Source organism: Maniola hyperantus, chromosome 28 (assembly GCF_902806685.2).
Source record: "Maniola hyperantus chromosome 28, iAphHyp1.2, whole genome shotgun sequence".
NCBI classification, from domain to species: Eukaryota; Metazoa; Arthropoda; class Insecta; order Lepidoptera; family Nymphalidae; genus Maniola; species Maniola hyperantus.
The window spans coordinates 3,615,320-3,632,940 of NC_048563.1; the positions used below are offsets into that span (position 1 = coordinate 3,615,320).

General features: G+C 40.1%; 1 protein-coding gene across 1 annotated transcript in view; it reads right to left on the reverse strand.

Moving 5' to 3' along the window:
- LOC117994952 (uncharacterized) overlaps nucleotides 1-17,404 on the reverse strand; it is a 27,724-nt gene extending 10,320 nt beyond the window's left edge. The window contains exons 1-11 of the mRNA XM_069508119.1: nucleotides 17,221-17,404; nucleotides 15,274-15,432; nucleotides 14,064-14,222; nucleotides 12,859-12,975; nucleotides 12,234-12,410; nucleotides 10,965-11,125; nucleotides 10,446-10,629; nucleotides 9,697-9,799; nucleotides 9,293-9,333; nucleotides 6,310-6,453; nucleotides 1,301-1,417 (exon numbers count right to left, since the gene is read on the reverse strand). Of these exons, the coding sequence (XP_069364220.1) occupies nucleotides 1,301-1,417; nucleotides 6,310-6,453; nucleotides 9,293-9,333; nucleotides 9,697-9,799; nucleotides 10,446-10,629; nucleotides 10,965-11,125; nucleotides 12,234-12,410; nucleotides 12,859-12,975; nucleotides 14,064-14,222; nucleotides 15,274-15,432; nucleotides 17,221-17,362 (1,504 nt within the window). The 5' untranslated portion in view covers nucleotides 17,363-17,404. The remainder of the gene's footprint in view (nucleotides 1-1,300; nucleotides 1,418-6,309; nucleotides 6,454-9,292; nucleotides 9,334-9,696; nucleotides 9,800-10,445; nucleotides 10,630-10,964; nucleotides 11,126-12,233; nucleotides 12,411-12,858; nucleotides 12,976-14,063; nucleotides 14,223-15,273; nucleotides 15,433-17,220) is intronic.
- Nucleotides 17,405-17,621: the final 217 nt, after the last annotated feature.

The window sequence follows — 17,621 nt, forward strand, 5'->3', positions numbered from 1 at the left end:
AGTTTAAACGCTATAATAAAAATCTGTTTTAGGATGTACCTACATGTGAAGACCTTTTATATATACCCCACTTGATATAGTTATTATCTCTCTTCGAAATTTGAAAATACTAATTATTAGTTCATGACCACAATTCAATTTTTTGTGTGTGATCTAACCCTAAATTCTCGGTTTTCAGATTTTTCCCCAAATGTCAGCTATAAGATCTACCTACCTGCCAAATTTCATGATTCTAGGTCAACGGAAAGTACCCTGTAGGTTTCTTGACAGACAGACAGACAACAAAGTGATCCTATAAGGGTTTCGTTTTTCCTTTTGAGGTACGGAACCCTAAAAATAAGTAACGTGTGACTTTTATGGTCAAAATTGTTAGATTTGTAAAATGATAATAGTGGTGATAAATTATTCATTACTTTAAAACTAAAGCTACGAGGGTTCCAAACACGCCCAAGTCTGAGAGAGGCCACATTATTAGAACTATCACAAAGCTGTAAAGCAACTCATTCCCAAGGTTTCTTATCATTTAAATTTAAACACTCCTTTATATTGTAATAAAGTGTGCCAAAGCATAAACGCATTTAACTGTGAGTTGTGACTTATCTAAGTACCTATCTACCTATTTACGGTTTACTTAGTTGCATGATAAACGTCCGGTTAGGTTACCCTTAAACTTGACAGTCAATAAAAGGAGAATTACGTAGGTAATTTAAAAACCCAACTGCGTTAAACAAACTCTCTTAGTTACTGGTAACAGCAAAGCAAAAAACAAGTTTTGTAATTCATAAACTACAATTTTAATAAGGTCATAAACATAAATGTTAGAAAACGAATGGCAGACGGGGGCCAACTAATCTCTGAGTATAGTAGGCTAAATATTCGGAAAATTAAAGAGTTCCTACGGAATTTTTGATAAACCTAAATCCACGCAGACGAAGTCTGGGAGACCATGTTATTAAATAAGTTCTATTTTAAATCATCGGGGGCGTCATGTAGTTTCTAGTATTTGAATACTAGAATCTTCTAGAATAAGTTATATTTTAAAAACTAGCTTATGCTCGCGACTTCGTCCGCGTGGACTACAAAATTTCAAAACCCTATTTCACCCCCTTAGGAGTTGAATTTTCAAAAATCCTTTCTTAGCGGATGCCTACGTCATAATAGCTATCTGCATGCCAAATTTCAGCCCGATCCGTCCAGTAGTTTGAGCTGTACGTTGATAGATCAGTCAGTCAGTCAGTCAGTCATTCAGTCAGTCAGTCAGTCAGTCAGTCACCTTTTCCTTATATATATATAGATTTACCTTCAGGTTCGCTCCAATTTGTATTATCGTTGGGCTCATCATCACTGAAAATGATTCGATCCGCTTCTCTCTTCGATCGGAACTCTTCGATATCTTCGGAAAACCTGTCTTGAAGTACTGAAATATGACAAGATACAGTTCAAAAACTTAAACCCGACTATCACGGGTGCGTAAGTGTGTGTTGTTTGTTGGTTTGTCCTTCAATCACGTCGCAACGGTGCAACGGATTGACGTGATTTTTGAATGGGTATAAATAAAAATCTGGAGAGTGACTTTAAAAGGCTACTTTTTATTCCGGAAAACCAAAGAGCTGGCTTGCTCGCGACTTCGTCCGCGTGGACTACACACATTTCAAACCCCTATTTCACCCCCTTAGGAGTTTAATTTTCAAAAATCCTTTCTTAGCGGATGCCTACGTCATAATAGCTATCTGCATGCCAATTTCAAATTTCAGTCCGATCCGTCCAGTAGTTTGAGCTGTGCGTTGAAAGATCAGTCAGTCAGTCAGTCAGTCAGTTAGTCAGTCAGTCAGTCAGTCAGTCAGTCACCTTTCCCTTTTATATATATAGACTAGAGGTGTCAAAAAATAATGTACCTAATAAATTTATTAAATATATAAATGTATTCAAGATATTCGTTTTTAGATTAAAACAAAATTGAATACAATATATAATAACTAGTGAAAATTTGAGAAAATCCTTCCTAAAAAATAACTCAGGCGTTCGATCTTTGATACGCCGCGCGCGGCGCGACCGAGCGACGATATTAGAATAAAATATATTAGGTAGATACAGCTGAATACAAATATCGTCGCGATTCGACGGTGAATAATTATTACATCGAATTTTCGTATTGGCCTGTTACATGTTGACTGTGATGATACGAGTATGCGGCTAGTATTTTTATCATTTTGTTTGTTTCGTAATAAATTTTGAATGCAGTTTTATTTATTTGTGAACTTGAGTGTCGATAAATATTTAATGCGAATAATTGTAATATAGATTAGGCAAAATAATGTAGATTAGGTACATTTTTGTGTTGTGATAGATTTGTGTCGCGCGTTAATAATACCTATTATAGTAGATTATTTTGTTCTTTTTGGAAATACTTGCGTCATTTTATAAATCGTATGAGAAAATGTTTTTCAAAGTGTAGGTATTATCATACATTTAAGTATTATAGGTAATAGGTTAGGTACGTGAAGTGGTATTGTTCTTTTTAGAAATCATCATCATCATTTTATAATTCGTATGATAATAAATATGTAGAAATGTATGATAATAAATATAGTAGTTACCTACTAAAAAGATTTTTTTATAGGTAACTAGGTAAACTTACCTACCTATTGTATTGTAGGTATCTACTTGACATTGCTTTATCGTTCTACTTGTTTTTATTTTTACATACATAGGTAGGTACTAGGTACTGTATTTCGCGACAGGTTGAGATGGCAATCGGGGTATGAGGCGGGGGTGACACCCCGCTCACCCGCACGTCACCCTCGCTTGCCCGCACTGGGTTAGCACAGGGGCCGTGCGGGTGTGCGGGGCATTCCCTCCCCGATTGCCATTTCGACCTGTCGCGAAGGTATGGATTGGGTACCTATTAAGAGTAAAATTTAAAATTTAAATCAATCGAGTTAAATACAAGCTATACCCTAGTTCTCGACCTTATTGACGGTTATGAGAAAGTTGTTTTTTGTCATATTCTTGCTCAGTATAATTCATAGATTGCTAAAATGCTGTTTTCTGACGTATGTCAATAAGGTCGAAAATCGATTGCACCCATTTTTCTGCTTGCGCCTCACGGTTCAAGCAATTTTTTTTTTTGTAACAAAATAATGTAACGTTAATAATTATTAAATATTTGTCTGTAACACGTGATAATATTGTGATACACACATGAACCTGTATTTGACACCTCTAAATTATAGACAATGAAACTAAAACTAAAACCTTAAAAAATATAATATTATAACTAAAATATATTTTTTTATTTATTTATTCAGATTTCAGATACAAGTTAGCCCTTGACTGCAATCTCACCTGGTGGTAAGTGATGACGCAGTCTAAGATGATAGCGGGCTAACCTGGAAGGGGTATGGCAGCTTTTATTAAACCCATACCCCTTTGGTTTCTACACGGCATCGTACCGGAACGCTAAATCGCTTGGCGGCACGGCTTTGCCGGTAGGGTGGTAACTAGCCACGGCCGAAGCCTCCCACCAGACCAGACCAGAAATTTAGAAATTATAAAATTCCAAACCCCTGCCAGGAATCGAACCCGGGACCTCCCACTATTAAGACCACAGCGCTCACCACTGCGCCAGGGAGGTCGTCAAATTTCAATATATTATTAAAAGGAGTCCCTTTAGGCAAAGTTCCGAAGATACTGGCAGCGTTCCCCCTTTGAGAAGTCTAGTAAGTAGGTAGAGTTTATTATCGTCATAATATTATGCCTACTTTTGGGTAAAGCAGTCACCCCTTCGATGGCTCTGCTAAGTACCAACTAGCGGCTCTGGATGCTGTTGATCGTCGAGCTAGGAGACTCATAGGCGAAGACTCCCCTTTACTGGCGAAACTACAAAGTCTCGATCACCGCCGCAAGGTCGCCGGCTTATCAGTGTTTTATAGGATATATTTCGGAGAGTGTGCTCAGGAACTTTTCGATCTTGTCCCCCCTTCACCATTTTACCACCGAACCGCAAGACGTCGGGCGAGTTTCCATCCTTATGTCGTCGACATTCCATCTACACGCACGAAACGTTTTGCGTCATCATTCCTCATACGTATGGCTAAGGTTTGGAATACTCTTCCGCGATATGTGTTTCCTACCAATTACAACCCGGGTATCTTTAAAACAAGAGTGAATAGGCATCTTCTAGGTAAACGCGTCCCATCTTAGGCCACATCATCACTTCCCATCAGGTGTGATTGTGGTCAAGCGTATACCTATAATCAATAACAAAAAAGCAAAATTGACATCATTAAACGTTTTTGCAGCAATCGCAGTATTTTGCAATAATGCAAATAAGTACTTACTATAGGTACCTACTTAGTTTATGGTCAACTACTACGATCATTAAAAGTGTGTGTTTACCACAGAATACGGAATAAGTATAGAGACGGTAGTTAAATATGCGTAACATTGCACAGATGTGTCGCGAAACATCAGTGCATTTTATTGTAAAAAAAAACCGCCCATGTGCGAGTCAGACTCGCGCAACGAGGGTTCCGCCCTACAGTTGTATTTCGTTTGACAATTTTATTTTTAATCCATAGAAGGTTTGTTACGAAAAAATATTTTAATATCACTCAATGAAGCAGTAATGTAGAGCCAACCAATGTCAAATGAGCTCGGTGACTATCATTGAGTAGGTTGATTCCGAAAAACCTGCATCAATCATTATTACACTCACAACACAATTGTTGTGATTGGCTGAAATTGAATTATGGTAGTCTTGTTGCAACAATGCATTGTGGCCAATAGTGCGTGAGCAATGACAAATCAGTGCTGATTGCGATCGTGACATTGTAGCTGTCATTCTACCGCAATCGAGCCGCTGTATTAGAGATAGTGAGTTAGTGAATCACCCGACAGATACCATTTCTATTGGCGTATCTGGAATTTTGTGGTACTCTAAGACCAACAAGGTGCCAACAAGCTAGTTCTTGTTAGAATTAATGAGTTTTTCATATTATTAGTATTGAAGGATGAACGCATCACGATTTTGTTACTTCCTAGAACATCTACTTCATGTCTATTTATAAACTTTAGTACGTGACAGGTCGAGGCTCCGGTTCGGACATCGCTTTCTACGGTATCGTACCGGAACGCTAAATCGCTAGGCGGCACGGCTTTGCCGGTAGGTTGGTAACTAGCCAAGGCCATAGCCTCCCACCAGACTAGATCAGAGTCAGTTTAGAAATTATAAATTTAGAAATTAGAAAGTATAAATTCCTAAATCGCCCGGGAATCGAACCTGGGACCTCCCACTAATAAAACCACAGCGCTTATCACTGCGGGGAGATTGCTCAACGCATGCCGGACATACGCCACAGGTTGAGATGGCTAGCTAATCCTGAATAGTTAGGTATTTCTAATCCCGGAAAATCGAAGTTTCCACGGGATTTCTACAAAATCGAAATCCACGCGGACGAAGTCGCGAGTATCGAGATATTTTCTTGCATAAATCTTGTCTAACAAAACCATTGACCTTGCTAAAAAATTGTAAATACAATGGTTTTTTGTTTGAATTGATTTTAGAGTTCCGTACCACAAAAAAAAAAACGGAACCCTTATAGGATCACTTTGTTGTCTGTCTGTCTGTCAAGAAACCTACAGGGTACTTCCCGTTGACCTAGAATCATGAAATTTGGTAGGTAGGTAGATCTTGTAGCAGGCATTCGGGGAAAAATCTGAAAACCGAGAATTCGTGGAATACATTACATAAAACAAATTAAATTGTGGTCATAAACTAATAATAGTATTTTCAATTTTCGAAGTAAGATTACTAAGGTTATTAAGTGGGGTATCATATGAAAGGTCTTCACCTGTGCATTCTAAAACAGATTTTTATTTATTTTTATGCATCATAGTTTTTGAATTATCGTGCAAAATGTCGAAAAAATACGTCTGTAGTAAGGAACCCTCGTTGTGCGAGCCTGACTCGCACTTGGCCGGTTTTTCATTGGAATCTTAATGCAATTATTCATTTATTTAGGTAACTCGCTTTGCCAGCAACTTTATTCGCGTGAATTTATATTTTAAATATCACGTGGGAACTCTTAGATTTTCTAGAATAAATAATACAGTTTAGTCGATGTTACTTTAAAAATTATAGACTTTCATACAAATTTTCATCCCCTAACCCACTCAGGGATGAAATTTCGAAAAATCCTTTCTTATTGGATACTAACTCTTTACAATGAACACACCCGCCAAATTTATATAAGTCAGTCAGTCAGTTTTTTTGAAGTCGGTTAAAAAGATAAATAAATGGATACTAACACTGGATTCCATTAATATTGTAAGTCAGCTGTTTCCAGGCGAAGACTTCCTGGAATTTACCAAGTCTCCTCTCCTGTTGATAGCTTCTCACGACCAGCAGTAGGACAGTGAAGATGTGAACTAAGTTCTTCATTTTCTTGGCTTATCTGAAAAGGTTTCGAGCTAAAAACTAAGAGCCTTTTTTTGGGTTCCCTAGTAAACAAGGTGCGTGCCCGGGATCGAACCCCCGACTTTCGATGAGGAGGCGGACGTCCTATCCACTACTCACTAGGATTTAAATTTTTTTTTTAAAGGAATTCAGCAAATAAAATATTACCTATGACGGAAAAATATTTCTAGGCAGGTAGTTTTTAAATTTAACATTAATCCATACTAATATTATTAATGTGAAAATCTGTCTGTCTGTCTGTCTGTCTGTCTGCTAGCTTCTCACGGCTCAACCGTTCAACCGATTTTGACGAAATTTGGTACAGAGATAGCTTGCATCCCGGGGAAGGACATAGGCTACTTTTTATCCCGGAAAATTGAAGAGTTCCCACAGGATTCTTAAAAACCTAAATCCACGCGTACGAAGTCGCGGGCATCAGCTAGTTATGAACATTTATCAAAATTATTGTATTATGAAAAAATATAGGTAACTAGATGATTTAGGGTTTTAAAATAGTATAAAAAAATTAATAAATAAAATCGGTTGAACGGTTGAGCCGTGAGAAGCTAGCAGACAGACAGACAGACACTTTCGCATTTATAATATTAGTATGGATTCTTACCTTAATTCCGAAATAAAAAATTCACGCACACTTTTAATTTTTTTATTCATAAAAACACTTAATTACTCATCGCTAATTTATCATTTTCATATGACGATTTTTATAAATTCTATAAAAATTTGAAAATAAAAAAAATAGTAAGTTAAAAAGACAACTAACAAATATCTATTATATCACGATCTATATCACATCTTTCAAGAAGCAAGGCAACTACAAAACTAAGTACACTTTATGTAGTAACATCAACATAGGTATTGAATAGGTAAATATATACCTACCTACTTATTTACCTCCCTATTGCGCGAATTCATCTTAACATAGTAAGTAATTACCTATGCTGACGTAGGATTTTACGGCGAAAAATTTCACACAATGCTTTTATGCTGATGCATGCAACTAACAACACTTGTGATAGCCTTATAGTGGTTGAGTTAGGACGTCCGTCTTCTAATAGGAGGTCGGGGGTTCAATCCCGGGCACGCACCTATAACTTTTCTGAGTTATGTGCGTTTTAATTAATTAAATATCACTTGCTTTAACGGCGATGGAAAACATCATGAGGAAAGATGCATGCCTGAGAGTTTATGGCCAAAACTCTTCTTACTCTGAGAGGAGACCCGTGCTCTGTAGTGAGCCGGTGATGGGTTGATCATGATAATGATGATGCAACTAAATGTCCGCAACTACGTCCGTGTAGATATAGAGTTTTTAATCCCACGAGGCCTTTTTTAGTTTTTAGGGATAAAAGTATATTAAGCTATCTGATGTCCACATTCCGAATTTACGCTAAATCGGTTCAGTACAAACAGTACAGTTGGCGAGGCAGGGGTGTTTTTACCCTGTTATTAATTCGATAGCTTGATTTCTCAAACCGGAGCGTGTGTAGCGAAAGGGTGTGGAGCGTGTATTACGTGCAGTGTTTCTATGTACACGGTAATTACCGTAGATGCACCGTAATTCAGTCCTAATCTACCGTCAAGGTAATATGCCCATTACCTTGACCGTGTCACCGTAATACAAAAATCACGTTAAAAATTCATAATATACTGCGTAATACGAGTACGAATCTCAGTCACGTTAGCATATTTCGTAATGGCAACATTTCTCTTGCTCTCGGTTTAAGCATCAAATCTCAGCGATCTATTTTCGTCCTTATTCAAGTAATTAGGAAGGAATGAAATGTAAAATTAATGAGATTTAACAAAATATTAATATGAATAAATCCGTTTATGAAAAAGATATTGCTATGCTAGGAGAGTCAGATTCAGAATAATATTAATAATTGATTAAAAAGCAAATTCGTGACTTTTTTCTTCTAAAAATGACACGGTAATTTACACGGTATTCTTTTACCTAATCCACCGTAATTAAATCTAGAAACACCGTAATTTTAACCCTTCAACACGGTAATTCTCGATTTACATATGGAAACACTGATTGCGTGTGAGTTGCGCGAGTGTGGAGGATGGGTTGCGCGTGTGTGTTGCGGGTTTGGAGCGTGTATGGCGCGGGTTTGTTGCGGGTTTGGAGCGTGTATGGCGCGGGTTTGTTGCGGGTTTGGAGCGTGTATGGCGCGGGTTTGTTGCGGGTTTGGAGCGTGTATGGCGCGGGTTTGTTGCGGGTTTGGAGCGTGTATGGCGCGGGTTTGTTGCGGGTTTGGAGCGTGTATGGCGCGGGTTTGGAATGTATGTGAAGAGTTGCGCGTGAGTTGCGCGTGTGTAGCGCATAAGTGTGTGTTTATTTTTAGTTTAATTTGATAAGTCTACGGATTACGAAATACCTAGCATTAAACATGACATCGACAAAAAATTAAGATGGGTTTTGTTACCAGTTTACAATCGCTATTGTAGGTCAAAATCAAAGACATTTGATTCAGTTATTTATTTATTTTATACCACGAATTGTTCTTAAATAGACCGACATAGTCAACGGGTTGACAAGCTGAAGTGGCTATAAGCAGGGCACGTAGTTCGAAAAACCGATAGACGTTGGGGTTCTAAGGTGCTACAATGGCGACCTCGCACCGGCAAGCTCAGCGTTGGAAGATCCCGCACTAGGTGGACAGACGACATCAAAAGCACGGGGCCGCTGGATAGCGCGTCCTAAGACCTTGGCGTGTGGAAGTCCCTACAAGAAACCTATTTCCAGCAGTGGAGTCTATTGGTTGATAATGATGATGATGGCTCATAAATTATTATTATGAGGTTAGTATTTTTCACACGGAGTGTTCCGGATGAGATCTCGAACTTTTCCACTGAAAAAAAAATACAATTTAACAAAGGTACTCGTAGGTACAAAAGCAGTGATAGCCTAGTGGTTAAGACGTCCGCCTCTTATTAGGCAGGTCGGGGATTCGATACTGGGCAAGCACCTCTAACTTTTCGGAGTAATGTGCATTTTAAGCAATTAAAATATCACTCGCTTTAACGGTGAAGGAAAACATCGCGAGGAAACCTGCACCTGCATTTAGAGTTCTCTATAATGTTCTCAAAGGTGTGAAGTCTACCAATCTGCACTAGGCCATCGTGGACTATGGCTAAACCCTTCTCATTCTGAGTGGAGACCCGTTCTCAGTAGTTGACCGGAGATGGGTTAATCATGATGATGGTGTACAAACCTGTGTATGTAAAAGTTAACTTCACTAGTGTTGAGGGTCGAAAAGACGAATTTCGGCATCTGATTTACAAGCACCCATACCTCGTCACCCTTTATTTTCAGATCTGAAAAATACACAAAAGATGCGCAGATAGCTATTGTGACGTAGGCGTCCGCTAAGAAAGGATTTTTAAAAATTTAACCCCTAAGGGGGTGACATAGAGGTTTGAAATTTGTGTAGTCCACGCGGACGAAGTCGCGAGCATAAGCAAGTTATTTATGAATTACTAGCTTATGCTCGCGACTTCGTCCGCGTGGACCACAGAAATTTCAAACCCCTATTTCAAACCCTTAGGGATTGAATTTTCAGAAATCCTTTCTTAGCGGATGCCTACGTCATAATAGCTATCTGCATGCCAAATTTCAGCCCGATCCGTCCAATAGTTTGAGTTGTGCGTTGATAGATCAGTCAGTCAGTCACCTTTTCCTTTTATATATATTTAAAAACATTAAGCATCGGGTTATATTAAGTGCACTATCAAAATGCCAAAATGTACATGCAAACCACATGTAGATACAGTAGGCGGCAGAAAATATTGAATATCGACTTTTAGAAAGAGACAGCGGTTCCGTAAAGCGTTGTCTCTGTCGTCGAGACCGACAAAACCTCACACAGGTGTGAGTGATAGAGACAACGCTCTACGAAGCAGAAATCTTTTTCTAAAGCTCTATGTACAACATTTCCTGCCGGCTACTATAGTCTATTTGTACCTGATATATAAACCAGCTTAGTGTGATCTTGTGCCACGATTCCAATATTTTCGGGCGCCATTTTGCTGTCGACGTGCCAACACAAAATGGCGTCTTGCGCGGGGTTCGCAAAGAACAACGTCTTCGATGGTGCATGGTACCCGTGGGAGCCACTCTGGGTTTTTATTCCTCGTGTTCCTACTACCTAAAACAATAAATTAACTTCATTGATATACGAGTAAGTATATTAGCCGATGCCCGCGACTTCGTACGCGTGGATTTAGGGTTTTAAATACCCTGTGGGAACTCCTTGATTTTCCGGGATAAAAAGTAGCCTATGTCACTCTCCGTGTCTCTAATTATACCGTCCACCTAGTGGTGGATTTTCCAACGCTGCGCCTTCCGGTGCGAGGTCGTCTTTCTAGCACCTTAAGACCCCAACGTGTATCGGTTTTACGAACTATGTGCCCTGCCCATTGCCACTTCAGCTTCGCAACCCGTTGAGCTATGGCGGTTACTCTAGATCTAGTTTTAAGTTACCTTAACGTTATTGTCGATGTCTCCACTCTTAAGAAACTTGGTATTGATGGAGAACTCCTGGTTCGACACCATGGGGTGGTAGTAGGCTGTTCTGTCACCATGGGCGTCAGGTTCCGACAGCGCAATGCTGAAGAGACCATCCTTCCAGTTGATAACGTAACCTAAAAGAGTAAAAACATAAAATTCTGATGAAGAATTTCAGAATAGGCTACTTGACAATTTTTTTAAGTTGGTCTTAAATGGTTAATATTTGTCCTATTATATCAAAAAAATTAACACTATATTTTTTTGCGCCCTAAAAACCGTAAAACTTTAATTTAAAAAAATATTTTTCTTAGACAGGTGAAAACACTGTCGGCCATGTTTGGCCGATAGATTATCTGTGCTCTGACGTCATGCATTTGTAAACAACAGTATAACCCTAGGGTTACTGTTGTTTACAAATGCATGACGTCAGAGCACAGATAAAGACATGCATTTGTAAACAACAGTATAACCCTAGGGTTACTGTTGTTTACAAATGCATGACGTCAGAGCACAGATAATCTATCGGCCAAACATGGCCGACAGTGTTTTCACCTGTCTAAGAAAAATATTTTTTTAAATTAAAGTTTTACGGTTTTTAGGGCGCAAAAAAATATAGTGTTAATTTTTTTGATATAATAGGACAAATATTAACCATTTAAGACCAACTTAAAAAAATTGTCAAGTAGCCTATTTCCGATACGGATTTTACACCAAGCGAGAAAAATCTAACAACGCGCAGTCTCAACCGCGATGCGTGCACCAAACTGAGTCCCTGTGAAAAAGGGCCCGAAAGGTTTGAAACTAGTCGGGCTATTGTTGACGAAACACGTGAGTAAAGCCGGAGTATGATATATTATGCATAATGAAAATCACTTCCGATAGTTTAAACGCTATAATATGACTAATATACCTGCAACAGTAAAGTTCAGAGCAGCTTCATCGTGTAGAAACGTAGGGTGATTTACCCTCCAGGTCCTATTGTCCTTCAGCGAGTAAACTACCATCCACACCATCGCCAGATCGTTAATGTATGAACTGTTCATCAACGATCGTGATTGACCGATAGACATTGGGGTCCCAAGGTACTGGGATGGCGGCCTCCTACCGGAAAGCGCAACTCTCCCACTAGGTATGGACAGACGACATCAAATGAGTCTGCAGAGCCGCTGGATGGTTGCAGCACAACACTGGGACGTATAGAAGTCCCTACAAGAGACATATTATGTCCAGCAGTGGATGTACCTGCAACAGTAAAGTTCAGAGCAGCTTCATCGTGTAGAAACGTAGGGTGATTTACCCTCCAGCTCCTATTGTCCTTCAGCGAGTAAACTACCATCCCCTCAGTCGCCAGATCGTTGATGTAGGCATAGGCATCGTCACAATTATCTTTTGTGACATCTACAGTTATTGAGGTGAGACCTGAAAAAGGAACAAATTATTTTTATTGGCATATTTTTCAACCCTTCCTTTTCTTGTCCAATTGAACGCAGCGCCCCACACCGCAGCGCCCTGCACCGCACCGCACCGCAACGCGAAATCCAATTCCGTCCAGTAGTTTGAGCTGTGCTGAGGTCAGTCAGTCAGCTTTTCCTTTTATCACTACCCTTATTATAAATGCGAAAGTGTGTTTGTTTGTTGGTTTATTGGTTTGATGGTTTGTTGGTTTGTCCTTCAATAACGTCGCAACGAAGCAATGGATTGACGTGATTTTTGCATGGGTATAGTTTAAGACCTGGAGAGTGACATAGGTTACTATTTATCCCGGAAAATCAACGAGTTCCCACGGGATTTTTAAAAACCTAAATCCACGTGGACGAAGTCGCGGGGAATATGATAAAAAGAGAAGAAAGAAGATGCAGCTTCTCACCTCCAGGAGTTCTCTCGTTGACAAGATCTGAATCCTTTAACTCGTATCTCAGGATCTGTTTATCAGTCTTCAAGTCGAATATTACGATCGACGGCTTCCTTACTTGTCTTCTGTCTCCTAAAATAAAATGAGTGATAAGTAGACCACATAAATTTAAGGATCTCCAATCCAGAACACGTCTGCCCCATTGGTCGAGAAGCGGGGCCGGTCTTCTACGCGGACCTCGTCTCATGTGAGGGGAACTACAACCAGCTACGGGAATTTGTGCACCAACTGGCATAAGAGGCGAAGCAGCTCGGAGCGTACAGGTGCCAGGCCGGCACCACGGAGGAGCAGCAGCGGGGATCTTAGCTGTGCTAGTGAGTCTAGGCTCCAAGGGAGGAGAGTGAGCATAAGGGACAAGGAGGAGACATAAAATAATTTGTAGGGAGTCAAGAAGGCGCCCCGGGAAAATGCCAAGAGCAAGTACCAAACGTGCGCCCTCCCGCGATTCGGACCATATAACCGTGGGGCCATGGGGTTGCCCCATTGGCCGTCGGTTCTGCGACAGACATGACCTGCCCATTGCCACTTCAGCTTGCTAATCCTTTGATCTATGTCGGTCGCCTTTGTTCTTCTACGAATGCACGTATCAGTAAGCGCAGTAAGATGACTTCCAGCCCGCTGGACTTATATTTTTTAATTCTGGTAAAAGTTAGAGTTTTGGAATTTGATAATTTCTAAATTTCTGGTCTGGTGGGAGGCTTCGGCCGTGGCTAGTAAGCACCCTACCGGCAAATCCGTACCGCCAAGCGATTTATAGTGTTCCGGTACGATGCCGTGTAGAAACCAAAGGGGTATGGGTTTAATAAAAACTGCCGTACCCCTTCCAGGTTAGCCCGCATCCATCTTAGATTGCATCAGCACTTACCACCAGGTGAGAATGCAGTCAAGACCTACCTTTTCCTATTTATACTTATACTAGCTTATGCCCGCGACTTCGTTTGCGTGAACTACACCAATTTCAACCTCCTATTTTACACCCTTAGGGGTTGAATTTTTAAAAACCCTTTCTTAGCGGATGCCTACGTCATAATAGCTATCTGCATGCCAAATTTCAGCCCGATCCGTCCAGTAGTTTGAGCTGTGCGTTGATAGATCAGTCAGTCAGTCAGTCAGTCAGTCAGTCACCTTTTCGTTTTATATATTTAGATTTAGTCAGTTACCTGGTACTTCCAACAACCCAGTATCGACCATCCACAGTCTGCCACACTCATCTATCCTGGGTCGGTACACGGAGACCAGGTCCTGACTCCCAGGGTACGGCTGTAAAGCTGGCGACTTGCCTGGACCATTCCAGACGTAGTTGAGGGTTGATGGAATTCCTGGAATGTGGAAAATTAGAAATTTTAGGGGTGTTTGGTGAACTTATTTGTTGTAGAAGTGTTAGTGTGAGTAGTAGGTAGTGAAGTTTTAATTTACCACTGGTTCGGAATGCCGTTCCTACCGAGAAGAACCAACAAGAAACTCGGCGGTTGCTCTTTTTAATTTTTCAATTTACAGTGTTATTATACCGTACTATACAAGCAGCATACATTGCAGCCACCCGTGCATTGCTGGAGCGAGTCAAATCCAAGCTTTTTTATCGTTTACATAGTCTGCGACTGTATAATATGCTTTTTTGAGGAGCACAAATGTTGTACAATCAGTACCCTTATTATCAGTCGGTACCTACCCTTATTATAAATGCGAAAGTGTTTGTTTGTTGGTTTGTTCGTTTGTTGGTTTGTCCATCAATGAAGTCGCAACTATACAACGGATTGACGTGATTTTTGTATGGGTATGGATAAAGACACGGGATTTTAAAACACCTAATTTCACGCAAACGAAGTCGCGGGCATCCGCTAGTATCTAATATTATTTTAAATTGAACACTTATAAAGAGCAACCGCTGAGTTTCTTGCTAGTTCTTCTCGATAGGAACGGCATTCCGTTCCAGTGGTAAATTATTAATTTGACGATTCAAAAGCACTTGTAAAAGTTTACTTGAATAAAAATATATTCTACTAGCTGATGCCTGCGACTTCGTCCGCGTGGATTTACATTTTTCAAAATCCCGCGGGAACTTTTTGATTTTCCGGGATAAAAAGTAGCCTATGTGTTAATCCAGGGTATAATCTATCTCCATTCCAAATTTTATCCAAATCCGATCAGCCGTTTTTGCGTGATTGAATAACAAACATCCAAACATCCACACTTTCACATTTATAATATTAGTAGGATAGTAGGATTAGGATTAGGACTAGCTCATTCATTTAACACTCATGCATATGTGCCGTTTTGTCGGTCTCAACGACAGGGATAACGTGCTCTACGAAACCACTATCTCTTTCTAAAGGTCGATGTACAATAATTTCTGCCGCGTACTGTACTTACCATAGCGTCTTCTAGGCACTGTCACAAAGATTTTGTCGCCCCATACTTCTAGACCTATTGGCACGTTGTTGTACTGAATGAAGTACTTCTCACTATCTTCCAGGTCGTCTACGAAGTTCAGACCGTTGACTGTCTTTTTGTGACTAGCATCTCTGTTATCTGAAATTACAAAAAAAAAAAATCTGATGCCGGCGACTTCGGCCGCGTGGATTTAATGCAAATCCTATGCCAGTAACGCGAAAGGTCGAGATGGCAATCGAGGAGGGAACGCCTCGCACACCCGCACTCGCGCTAACCCGGTACGGGCGAGGCGTGCGGGCGTGCGGACTATATCTCTGTGCCTTTAAAAGTTGCAACCAGTAACAGTGTGACTAGATGGGAGAAAATTTCGATGAGCTATCAACGAGTAACACTGTGACACGATTCGCAGTGTGACTCGTCCCATCTTCGTCAGCACTCAGCAGTTCAGCCACAGAATATATGTACTGACGTAGTTCAGCCGTGAAAAGCAACAGACAAACAGACACTTCTCTATCCATACTAATATTATAAATGCGAAAGGTGTCTGTCTTTCTATCTGTCTGTCACAGCCCATCCGTTCAACCGATTTTGACGAAATTTGGTACAGACATAGCTTGATTATACAAAGGCTACTTTTTATCCCGGAGATTTAGGTAATAAATGCTCTTTACTTTTCGGAGTTTTCGGTTGAAACGGTGAAGAAAAACATCGTGAGGAAACTGTAAGGCCCTCCGTGGTGTGTGAAGTCTTGTAATGCTCTTGGTAAACGTGGTAGACTATGGCCGAACCCTTCTCGTTCTCAGAGAACTCTCAACTTAATAATGCAGTATGTGTTTCCACAAACACGGCAATTGGATAGGTCATTGAACACGTATATTTTATACCAATAATTATAACTGTAACTGGATCGGACTTAGATATCTATAAATTATATTAATTTAGATATACAAACATAATCAACTAGCTTATGCTCGCGACTTTGTCCGCGTGGACTATACAAATTTCAACCCCCTATTTCACCTCCTTAGGGGTTAAATTTTCAAAAATCCTTTTTGGGCTGATGTCTACGTCGTAAAGCTATCTGCATGCCTTTCAGCACGATCCGTCCAGTAGTTTGTATAGTTATATATTTAAGACTAACTTATGCCCGCGACTTCGTCCGCGTGGACTACACAAATTTCGAACCCCTATTTTACCTACTCCCTTAGGGGTTGAATTTTCAAAAATCTTTCCTTAGGGGATGTATACCTACGTCATAATAGGTCTGGTGGGAGGCTTCGGCCGTGGCTAGTTACCACCCTACCGGCAAAGCCGTGCCGCCAAGCGATTTAGCGTACCGGTACGATGCCGTGTAGAAACCAAAGGGGTATGGGTTAAGTACTACCATACCCCTTCCAGGTTAGCCCGCTATCATCTTAGACTGCATCATCACTTACCATCAGGCGAGATTGCAGTCAAAGGCTAACTTGTACCTGATTAAAAAAAAAAGCCCGATCCGTCCAATAGTTTGAGCTGTGCGTTGATAGATCAGTCAGTCAGTTAATCTATATATATAAAAGGAAAAGGTGACTGACTGACTGACTGACTGAATGACTGACTGACTGACTGACTGACTGATCTATCAACGCACAGCTCAAACTACTGGACGGATCGGGCTGAAATTTGGCATGCAGATAGCTATTATGACGTAGGCATCCGCTAAGAAAGGATTTTTGAAAATTCAACTCCTAAGTGGGTTAAATAGGGGTTTGAAATTTTGTAGTCCACGCGGACGAAGTCGCGAGCATAAGCTAGTCCTTTTATATATTTAGAAGACTAGAAATATAACTGTAACTGGAACGGACTTTATGTATAAATTATATTAATTTAGATAATATGCATAACATAATTATTTAGATAATTTACATATGCATTTAACATACTTACACAAAACGCCATCAATTTCATAGCTAATCTGTTTCCAAAAGAACACATCTCTTAGTTTAGTCTCATCTTTAGACACTTTGTAACCTAAACTAAATTTTAAATCGAAATAAACTAAAAACAAAACTAAAAATACACTATTCATTGCGATTTTATCTTGTTCACTGCTCCCACTGTCTAACCGGTCAAACTTGACGATATTTAATTGGCTAGTGTTGTGAAATACGATATCTATCGATATCGGGTGCGCGATTGCCGTAGAATGACAGCTATAATAATGTCACGATCGCAATCACCTCGGATTGGTTGACGCTCGCTCACTATTGGCTACAATGCATTGTTGCAACAAGAATTGCACAAATTCAGCCAATCACAACAATTGAGAGTGTAATAATGATTGATGC